Below are 11,128 nucleotides of genomic sequence, written 5' to 3'. Positions count from 1 at the left end.
ACCAAACTCATCAACGCTACATCGAAAAAATGATTAAAATCGCAGACTACGCATTAAGTTGGTGGAACAAAAATAATTACGCAATGACTTTCGACTCAATATATAACTATATATAACCACGGTGATGAGGAAAATGATTATAGAACAACAAAAATAATAATAATCGCATTTTCTGAAGGAAAAAAAATCATCGACCAATTGATATGATATTATATTAGAAAGCACAAAATAAAATTAAAAAAAAATATTACTGAAGTTTTAACCAAAACCTACCCCATAATTTTCGAATATAACAAAATTAATGGCGGAATTAAAAAGGGTCCAAACCCACCGCAATGAAACTTGGCCACCCTGTCCTGTATATGTTCTGTCCCTTTCTCATTTTAAATACCTAATATTCAATAAATCTTGCCGATTGTAGGCCCTCGAACTCGACTATTCATCTCACCGTTTTCTTCTTCCTCTCCACAACTCTTCTAGATATTGTCTAAAAACCACTCTCCCCACTTGCACGTCATTCCATGCATGTATAAAAGGTCTGGATCAAGAATTGTATGGCCATTAATGCAGCAGCCATGAACAATAATCAAGAAGATCATGAAAATGTTAACAAGCAAGAAGATGATCAGCACCAGCATGATATGGTGATGCCGGGTTTTCGGTTCCATCCTACCGAAGAAGAGCTGGTTGAATTCTACCTCCGCCGTAAGGTTGAGGGCAAGCGTTTTAATGTGGAACTTATCACGTTTTTAGACCTTTATCGCTATGACCCTTGGGAACTTCCTGGTATATTTTATTTGGCTTTTTGTGTATGTTTATATGTGTGAATGAATTCTATGCGTGTTTTTACCTTTTAAAAGAAACCTTGGGAGTAGTAGAACTACTATATAGTTCAACCCTCCCGTTCATTTCTTGATTTTCAGTTTATGCAAGCGTGTAGACAAGGGCTTTTGCTGGTCGAATTGTTGCGATGGATCGGTATAAACGATCACTTGAAATTCATCCCTTTTCTCTCTTTCTTGATCTTCAATTTTCTACAAGCATGTGGACTAGTTTCAATTCAAGGGCTTTTAGCACGATGCTGACGAATTGGCATGGTTGAATCACCAAAAATGATCACCCCCTTATCTTACTTGATTTCCACTTTTCTGCAAGCTGTACAGAGCATTTTCATGGGTTTTTAGTAACCAGTTTCTAGAGGTAGATCAGGATAAGCGATTGGAGAGCATCAGCCCTTTTTTTCCTTTTGACTTTCATTTTTTCACAAACATATATGGAAATAACTTTCAAGAGCTTCTATCTACAAGTTTGTTCTGATGGAACATTACAATTGATCATAGAAAATAGAAGAAACTGCCGGTCAAACAAATTTATTTTACTCCGTTATGTTCTTGCTTACTAAAACTACATATTGTCTCAATACGTTTGATTATTTTTACTTTTCATTATAAGTGTGTGTACGTATGTGTGTTATTTATGGTGCTAAATTAATTTTTTTTTCTTTTGCTTTAAATCTCTCAGCTTTAGCTGCAATAGGGGAGAAAGAATGGTACTTCTATGTGCCTAGGGATAGGAAGTATCGCAACGGGGATCGACCTAATCGTGTGACAACTTCTGGATATTGGAAGGCAACTGGAGCAGATAGAATGATTAGAAGCGAGAATTTGAGGTCTATTGGCCTGAAGAAAACCCTTGTTTTCTATTCCGGCAAGGCTCCGAAAGGTATCCGAACTAGCTGGATCATGAATGAATACCGACTGCCTCACCAAGAAACCGAACGCCTGCAGAAGGTATTAGATAGTTCAGGAACATATAATCAATAATGGTGGAAATAAGTGTATAGAAAAACAAGAATGAAATTTTACTATATATATATATATATATAGGTTTTTCGAAAAGAAAATTCTTTCAAAAGAATTTTATGTTTCTGGTTTCTGATTTTGTTGAAAACCTCACTCTGAAAAATGTCCTTAGATCAATATATCCCATGAAATTAAGTATATAAGAAGAACAACTGATTTCATTCTTCATTTCATTAATTACTATGTGAATTCTTGAGATCCATGCCAAGATGTAAAGAGTCATGTCCTAATTTCAGTATTTAGCTTATTTCATGATTTATAACGCAAGGGTTCACATGAAAAAAGTGCAAGAATTAATAATTTAACTAATTTATTAGGACACATGAAAATTATTTCAGTTCTGTTCTTATTTAATTATTATGAATAGAAGTTTGCAAATTCTAACTCTATAAATAATCTCGTGACCAAAGACATGGCAAGACAGCATTTTCATTCAAATTTCAAGCACTTCTTTCATATCCTTTTAACTTCATTTGATCTTAACAATTCGAAACTTATTTTTTTACTATTTTCAGGCGGAAATTTCTCTGTGTCGAGTCTACAAACGAGCTGGAGTCGAAGACCATCCATCTCTCCCTCGTTCCCTCCCTACAAAAGCTTCGTCTTCGTCTTCCTCACGAGGGTCACAATCAACACAAATACCACAAGAAACCATGAATCTTGGAATCGAAACGTTCCAAACCGAAGGAATCATGAGCGAGTCGAGCCCTAGTAGCAGCACAAACGTTGGAACATCACTTGCCCTTTCGAATCCCAACTCTTACAACCTTAATAATCCATTACTCCACATGGCTTCCACCATTGATGCAGCGGCTCCAAGTTCCGTAGAAAGGGAAAGGATGATTCTTCTACAGAATTATTCCCAAAAAATTGGCACTACCATATTTGCAAATCCATCTTCTTCACATGCAATCGATGATCTCCACAAATTGGTGAATACTTACTCAACAAATCAAGAAAACCACCACTTCTCTAACAATATTATTGTCCCCGGTCTCCTTTCCCACTTCACAACATTGCAGCCTCAGCCTCAGCCTCAGCCTCAGCAGCAGCAGCAGCAACAGGTAGCTCTGAACGTGATTCCGGGCTCGATTGAGGCCGCTTACTCGGATAGATTGTGGGATTGGAATTCAATATCAGATCAGGCAAGCAAGGACTACAACAGTCATTTCAAGTAACTGATAATATATATAATATATATTGATGCATATACATTATATATATAAATAATTCACTGATTATATTATGTGCCTAGCTAGTGCTAATATGTTAAGTCTCTTATTTAAGCACATTTAACTTTATGGTGAAGAATTTTAATGTGATTTGTTTGCTTATTAGGGTTTTTGGGTTTTCTTTTCTTGTTTTTTTTCAATGTTTTGGAATTTGTAGCACAATTGAAGCAATTGCAATACTAAAAGCTCCTCTTTAAATTTGAAGGGCTATTAATATTAGCCATATACTTCAAGAAATTATTGTTTTCAAATGCAGTAATTAAGATTAGAAATCTAAACTGAAATGGGATGCTATTGGTTTGTGTAGCTAGCTATAATTTCAGTCTAAACTTTTTTTTTTTTTTGATTAATTTGGAGATTAAAGGAGAGATAGAGAGAATAAATTTTGAATATTCTTATATTTTTTAGCTTATAAAGTTGTGTTAGAATTATTAATAAAATAAGTGCTAGTGAGTTAATTATCAATGTAACAGATATCACATAATTATTTTATTTTATTTTCCAATTTAGAGAAATCAAATATTTTTAATTAAGATGTCACAAAAAAATGTGAAAGTATAAACTACTTTCATATTGAATGAAATATTGAAGAAACCTAATATATAATTTAATGATCGAATTGATTTTTTTAAATATAATTTATTAAATAAATAGATTTGCTCATAGAGTAGATGTCCTATGAACAATATGGTAAATCAAACTCAAAAGTTAAAGTTCAAAAATATTATCTAAACTACAATAGAATTGATTTCCATAAGCAACGGGGTTGCTAAATTTCTGTGCCAAGTTTTTGGTTTCATAGTACTGACAAGATCCCAAGTGTACTCTGTCTCTGCAGCTTTGTGCGTGTAGTTTTCACTTCCATACGAATGATATATATTAGTAATACTATGGTGTATCTGGTTTTATTTCTTGGAGATTCAATTTATCATGAAATGGAACAAAATATTATACTTTTTCTCTTAAAAAATATTTTAATATAATTGTTACTATTTACTCCAATAACTTATCTTCTAAGATTTTTAAAGTTCTTCACACCTTGATATTATTATTATTATTAGTATTATTACTTGATATATGTATATATATATATATATATATATATATATATATATATATATATATATATATATATATATATATATGTATTGTTTAATGTGTTTTTTATAAATTATGTTTGAATAAAAAAATTTGGAAATAAATCCAAAGATAATCTGTCCCCCACAAAACATTTATAATAGGATTATATTGATGATAGAATTGCTACAGAAAAAAATGACTTGCAGAAGACTTGATCAGAGACAAAACTCTTATTAAGGAAAATGCCAAAGTTTGTTGGACCCGTTTCACGTGGAAACATTGTCTCAATTTTATTTGTTCATTTAGTTATTTGGTAAATTACTTTTTACTGGAAAAGTAAAATGTTTCTTTTAAGTAGACTTTTAATTTGATTTTCTAAGAATAATTACTAACTTTTTCCCTCATGCGTAATGAAAAAAATAATATTATCAACATATATAGTGTCATATCAGTAATGTTAATTACTAACTTTTTTCCTTATCCATGCTATCGTGAAAAAAAATATTATCAACATATAGAGTAGGTCTCCTGTGAGACGGTCTCACGATTTTTATCTGTGAGACTGGTCAATCATACCGATATTCACAATAAAAAGTAATACTCTTAGCATAAAAAATAATATTTTTTCATTGATGATCCAAATAAGAGATCCGTCTCATAAAATATGACCTATGAGACTATCTCACACAAGTTTTTTCTCAACATATATAGCGTCATGTCAATAATATACGAAGAAAAAGATAGACTAAAAATGCACAAAAAAAAATTAAAATTAAAATATCGTATTAAAACCATATTTTAATCTATTAGAGTATTAAAAACCTATATAGACCAACTTAATGATCACTTTTGTTTTTTCTGTTAATTGATAGGTAACTAATTTATTATCGATTATTATTATTAAATAAAAAATATTAAAACTTAATTCAATCATTTTAATAATATATGATAGAGTTTTGTTCACTTTAAAGTACACAAGAAGTATACTTTGATTTAATTTAGCAATTAGGTTTGGTGGGCAGCAGTAGTGTATTGAGAAAACTGGGTAATATCTTATATATCTATTAAATTTTTAAAAATAATGATATATCATTTGTATTGATAATTTACTTCATACAATTAATTATTTTCAAGATTTTCAAATCATTTTGATTCAAGAATAAAAATTCAAATCCTGGTCATATATACAAGAGATTTGTATAGATTTTTGGTGCCTAGCTCTAGAAAAAATTTTGACATCTATATTTTCTGTTTATCTATACATACTTTATTATTGAAGTTGAAGGACTAATAACTTTTGTGTGATGCATATTTTTGGGGTTTTTGTAAACTTGCACCTTGTATTATAATCATTTTGGCACATTACACCATTATATTATATTTTTGGCAGATTCCACCTTCGAATCAAATTAAACAATTACTTTGCATCCTTTTATATTTACAATATAAATATTTTCTTCAAATATAAAAATTAAATATTTTTTTTATATTTTCAATAGAAATCTTTCTCCCAAATATCGAAAATTAAAGGGGCAATTTTGTAAGGGATTGCAAACATTATTTAATAAATATGTTGGATTAATCAAATTTTGGTGATTTAGTAAATTGAGCCAAACTGAACTCATAACGAGGTAAATTGAACCGAACAAATCATGAGATAAAGTGAAATTACTAAGATAAAATTCGTTTGAAGCCTAACTTATATCAATGTCCACCAAACTGATAGCTGAAGACCAATTGCACTAAAAGATAATTGAGTAAATGAAGAAACATTCTATGCAGGATCAATATAAACTAAATAGTTAGACTAAAATGTTCATCAAACTCACTGAGGGTTTCTTCGAGCTTCATTTTTACATTGTTAAACTTCTGGATAGCCACAGTTGGCTTGTTCTCCTTAGTCTGGTCATTACCTTCACATAGTTGGGTTAGCTTCTCTCAGATCTCTTTAGGTGTAGAACAAGTTTTTATTGTACGGAACATGTTTTTATCTAAAGTTTTATAAAGGATATCATTGGCTTTGTTGTCTAGGTTAACCTTTTTCTTGTCTTCAACTGCCCATTCAGATATGTGTTTTTCCACCATCTGTAAAGCACTTTCAGTTATGGAAATGATTGTGTTTGTCTCTAGGATTTTCATTGTACCATCAATGATGGCATATCACATGTCATCGTCTTTTGCAGATAAGTGTGCTTGCATGCGAATTTTCAATCATCATAATTTTCTTTTGAAAACATAGGAACTTTATTGAAAGAAGCCATACGAGTATATGAATATCATAGGTTGAGAAAAAACCGATCTGATACCATTTGTTAGGATTGTGTTAGAGTTTAAAGAGTGTGAGTAAACTATTTTAAAAAAAAATTGTTATAAACCACGTCAAATATAGTGCGATCGGTCTTGATGTTGTTAAATGTCAAGACCAAATTTTCTTTACATTTAAGAAACGGTCGAACCACAAATTGTGCGAAAACAATCCGATGAATCTTATGACTACTTTATGCTCAAAAAGGTAATTTAAACAAGATAAGTAAATTCAGTAAGGAAGTAACACGAGTGAAGTTTATAGATGTTCGAATATTCAAACTCCTACATCATTTTTTCTTCCACTTATGGAAGGTTTTCACTTGAAAACTTTTGTTTTACAAAACTTATAACAATTCATCTCAGTTTTAAGACTTATTTACTGCCTAAATTGAAACTACTAGTAATTCAAATGGTTGAGATAAGTTAATCCTCATATTCAAACTGTCGAACGTTTTTTCAAACTTTCTATACATAAACAGTCAAGTGGTTTGACAGGGGCCCTTGAAGATCTCATAAATGTTCTTCGATGCGAGGACTATCTTTTCAGAAATTGTAAGCTTGAATGTATGTTTTTGTGAATTTCTGTAACTTCAACTTTTCTTAGCATCCCTCTATTTATAGCACCTTTTGAATTTTCCTGTTTAAAGATAACTGGAATTTTTTCCTTAAAATATGTACATGTCATCATCAGTCGTTGCAACTATAATTTAGTTATCATTAATATCCTTCCTGTTTTTGCGATTTTAAGTCCATAACTGCAGATTTGTTTCATGCGAGAGTTTGTAAGACCTTTTTGCAATCTTTCTATTTTAAAGTTTCATCTGTATTGTTGATTTATAATATCCTTATGGGGAACCTTAAATATGACCATTTGCAGTGTTGTTGGGACTCAATGGTTTGAACTTTGTGCACTACTTTAAATTCTTTCGACCGGTTAGCTAGAGTAAAATAAACACAGCGGTAGGATGGCTCTACATTATGAAACCGGTTGAATGTAGCCTCTAGACCGGTTGAACGTGTATTTACTGAATCTTAAGTAGAATGGTCGAGTACATGTAGTACAAAGCAAACCGTAGTTTGATCTAACACAATAAGTTATTGTTTATCATTATCAAAACTAAGGGATCTAACATATCGTGAGAATGAACATTTTAATGAAAAAATATATATAATAAATATTTATATTCAAAAGATGATAATAACAGTTTACATGTTGAATTAGTTGGAACGTCTCATGCAAACTTTTTGCCATCATACCATTTATTTCGCAAAATTTGTCTCATGTTTCATAACTTGGAGATGTGTCCATAAATAATAAATGGTGTTCCTATTTGATTGATAATGTGATTATAATTTTTTTTTCATCTTGAACACATAAATTTAAAATATGACATGTATACCTAATATGAAAACATTTAATACTTAGTGATGATTTACGTATTTCAATAAGTTTAGTAATACTAGAAGTACTTGAACTAGCATTATCAAAAGAAATTGAAAAAACTTAAGAAGATAGAGCATATTCTTCTAAAATAACAAATATAAGTTTATATATATTTTGTGTCGTGTGTATTTTGTTAAAACATCTATATGCCAGATTTTTTTTTGAGTCCTCCAACATGGTTAAAAAAGCTTTTTCACTTGATTTTATCATCATAACAGTGCAATGTGGCCATGTTCCTAAACCGGGCCAAATGTTCGTCGAGATCGGTGTTCCCCTCATGTTTTTCTCGACTTTTGCTGACTTGTAATGGGCCGACAGAGGCTCATTTACTATGTGAGTGGAGAAAAGACACTCTTTTGGTTGGACTCGGGGAGCTCGAGAGGAGCCAGTTTGTCCTTCAAACTTCTTTACATTCTTCCTTAAATCTTTTAATTCCTCGGTCATGGTGAGAGCCTTTGAACATTCTTGAGAGGTTTCCTCTTTTCTTGTTTTGTCCCAATGAGGGGACTCATTCTCGAACCCTTCTTTTTAGTGCATGTGTCTTCTGTTGGGAGGTAATTTATCTGTAATGGTTTTCTGGACCGCCACTGCTATCCACTGGGTTAGCTGTTCTGGGTTTAATGTGAAAGTGTGTTGAGGGGGGGTTGGATTCCCTTATGGGACATCTGAGTCTGTGGTCTTCCTCCATACTTATTTTAGGGTGGAAACCATATCTATGTCTTAGATCTGATTTCTCACAGACAGCGCCAATGATAATGGCCATGTAAATCGGGTGAGCTGGATGGATGATTCACTGGGCCAGGTAAGCTCTTCTCTAGAACGATTGAGACCGGGCAGATAGTCACCGGGCTGAATGATCTGATAGGAGTCACGTGATGGGTAGATGTTAAAAATTATGAATCAATTTCTTTTATATGTTTGGTTAGAGCCGATCTTTTATAAGGCCAAAGAGGCCACCTCCTCAAGGCCCGGTCTTTGAGGGGGTCCAACGTATATGAGTCGATGACCTACTGAAATAAAATTTTTTTGGCCCAATATTATATTAAAAGAAGAGTAATTTGAATATTTTTTGTTTATAATTGATCAAACTCGATCTTTTTTTTAAAGTTCGGTTTGAACAATTTAAACAATATCAAGAGACTTTGGGGCATTTGTTGAGTATGTAGAAGTTAACGAGTTAGTCTATAACTAGCTTGATGAACTATTGTACAGAACTTTAACAATTTTTAAAATTGCTTCAGTGTTTGTTAGAACTGAATGATTTATTCTCAAATACTTATAACTGAATTTTAGCTTTATTTATTGCAACAATAGAACTCATTTTTAAAATTTTCCTTTAGACCCCGAACACATGTACAATTTTTTAAAAGTTTCGCTTCAGACCTCATCTAACACAGGTACGGCTCTGTGTTTGGTGCGGGAAGGTTTTCTGGCATAGCCACTCTGACGCTCATGTCAGCCAAGTTTTATTTAGAAAGAAAAGTGCAATATAGAAATGTATATTGAGTACTTGTACAAAAAATGTGAAGTAAATAGATCCCCCCACCCCTTTTTTACCAATTAATCCCGGGTATTTATAGGTGTAAAGGTAATGATGATCTTGTTTTTAATGTCCGACCACTCTTAATGGTAAGATGGCTGCCCATGCTCTATCTTTTGACACTGTCACAACTGACATTCCATACTGCACCAGGCCTTTTAACATCACACCTACGTGTAATGAATAACATGCCAATGATTATGAAACATGGCATCCCATACACAGGGGCGGATTTAGTGTAGGGCGAACGGGGGCCACGACCCCCCCAAAAAATTTAAAAAAAACTTTTAGCGACGGTTGTAGCGGAAACCGTCGCAAAATCCGCGACGGGTTTAATAACAACCGTCGCTATATGGCGGCCACGGCCCCCCAAAAAATTTTAAAAAAATTTTTTAGCGACGGATTAGCGACGGTTTTACAAAAACCGTCGTAAAATCCGCGACAGTTTATTAAATCAAAAACCGTCGCAAAATAAACTAAGTGGCCCCCCAATGCCAAAATCCTAGATCCGCCCCTGCCCATACATGTGGGCCGAACATTGACACTTGTCCTGGAGTATTCGTCAATGACCGCTATGTGAGATCGTGGACAGGATCCCTGATCCACAAAGTCTTATTACATACACTACTCGGGCTAAGATGAGAGCTCAGACTCACTCGAGCATATGCTGGTCTAATCAGCTTCCCTGATCGTTGCAAACTCGATGATGGTTTATAGAAAAACATGTTCTTTATCCTAGGTGGTTTTTATTCTGGCTTCTCTTATTTTTCCGATCTTTCCTTCTGCTCGAGTCCCGGGCTGACCCAAGTTCTTCTTGGAATATCACCATTACATTATCGTTTTGACTATTTTCTCGTATCCTATATAAGGAATATTTGCATGGAACACGTCATCCAGCACTGTCCACTTTTAATCTCTGTACAACATAGCAAAATATATATTGAAGAATAAATACGCAGAAGCTTGATAATTTTCCAACTTATTTGATGAAAGTATCTTAAAAAATATCAAATAAGATTATTAACAAATATATTTTTTGGATTCTCATATTGTAGACATAATTTTTAGTTCAAATTATTATTATTGCAAAAAAATTAGTAGCCCTTGTTCTTGTTCTCGATATATTTTGTTTGTGCTACTTGAATCGAGAAATATCGACGAGTCGTAGGCTTATGATTTTCTTGAAATTTTATTTGTAAACAAATAAAAATGATTAAGAAATTATTTGCAGCCTCTAAAAAAATATTTTTTTCATTTACAAATAATTGATCCACTGAATCCGGCTAGCTGGCTATCGTTAACAAAGTTATCTCTGGTCGGGGCATTCCCATCCCTAAAGCTCGGAATTGGGTTGATACTGAAATCACTGTACATATTCACATGATCCCATTTATGTTGATAAAAATCAATTTAATTGTTTAAGATATATCTGTATATTTGAATATAATTATTTTTTTATGACTAAATTATTAATTTACATAAATTCATTCGATGATCATTTATACACGGGTTTTCATTATCTACACTTTGACAGGATTTTTGCTTTTTTTAAAAAAAAAATTACTCAAGCAACCAAATTAAATTTTACCCGATATTTTGTTTGTTCAATGTTTAGGAAAAAAGAAAAAAGAAAAAACAAAACAAAACAGGACGCGATTTCGAA

At 32.4% G+C, this 11,128-nt stretch overlaps 1 protein-coding gene across 2 annotated transcripts; it reads left to right on the top strand.

The window, feature by feature from the left end:
- Positions 1 to 426: 426 nt before the first annotated feature.
- LOC140815186 (uncharacterized) lies at positions 427 to 3,272 on the top strand. Of its 2 annotated transcripts, none has more exons than XM_073174305.1 (3): positions 427 to 786; positions 1,522 to 1,790; positions 2,378 to 3,267. In XM_073174305.1, the coding sequence occupies exons 1-3, from the start codon at positions 555 to 557 to the stop codon at positions 3,038 to 3,040; spliced, it is 1,164 nt and encodes a 387-aa protein (XP_073030406.1). In that variant the 5' UTR covers positions 427 to 554; the 3' UTR covers positions 3,041 to 3,267. The 2 variants fall into 2 exon arrangements, with proteins under 2 accessions (XP_073030406.1, XP_073030407.1); XM_073174306.1 differs by lacking the exon at positions 427 to 786 and adding an exon at positions 812 to 978 and having other exon boundaries at positions 2,378 to 3,272.
- Positions 3,273 to 11,128: the final 7,856 nt, after the last annotated feature.

This window comes from Primulina eburnea, chromosome 15 (genome assembly GCF_022965805.1).
Source record: "Primulina eburnea isolate SZY01 chromosome 15, ASM2296580v1, whole genome shotgun sequence".
NCBI classification, from domain to species: Eukaryota; Viridiplantae; Streptophyta; class Magnoliopsida; order Lamiales; family Gesneriaceae; genus Primulina; species Primulina eburnea.
This window is presented reverse-complemented; position numbering and strand designations above follow the sequence as displayed.

Coding starts and splice junctions, on each gene's coding strand:
- LOC140815186 (XM_073174305.1), top strand. CDS start 555: ATGGCCATTAATGCAGCAGCCATGAACAATAATCAAGAAGATCATGAA. Junction 787..1,521: donor TGACCCTTGGGAACTTCCTG/GTATATTTTATT, acceptor TAAATCTCTCAG/CTTTAGCTGCAATAGGGGAG. Junction 1,791..2,377: donor AAACCGAACGCCTGCAGAAG/GTATTAGATAGT, acceptor TACTATTTTCAG/GCGGAAATTTCTCTGTGTCG.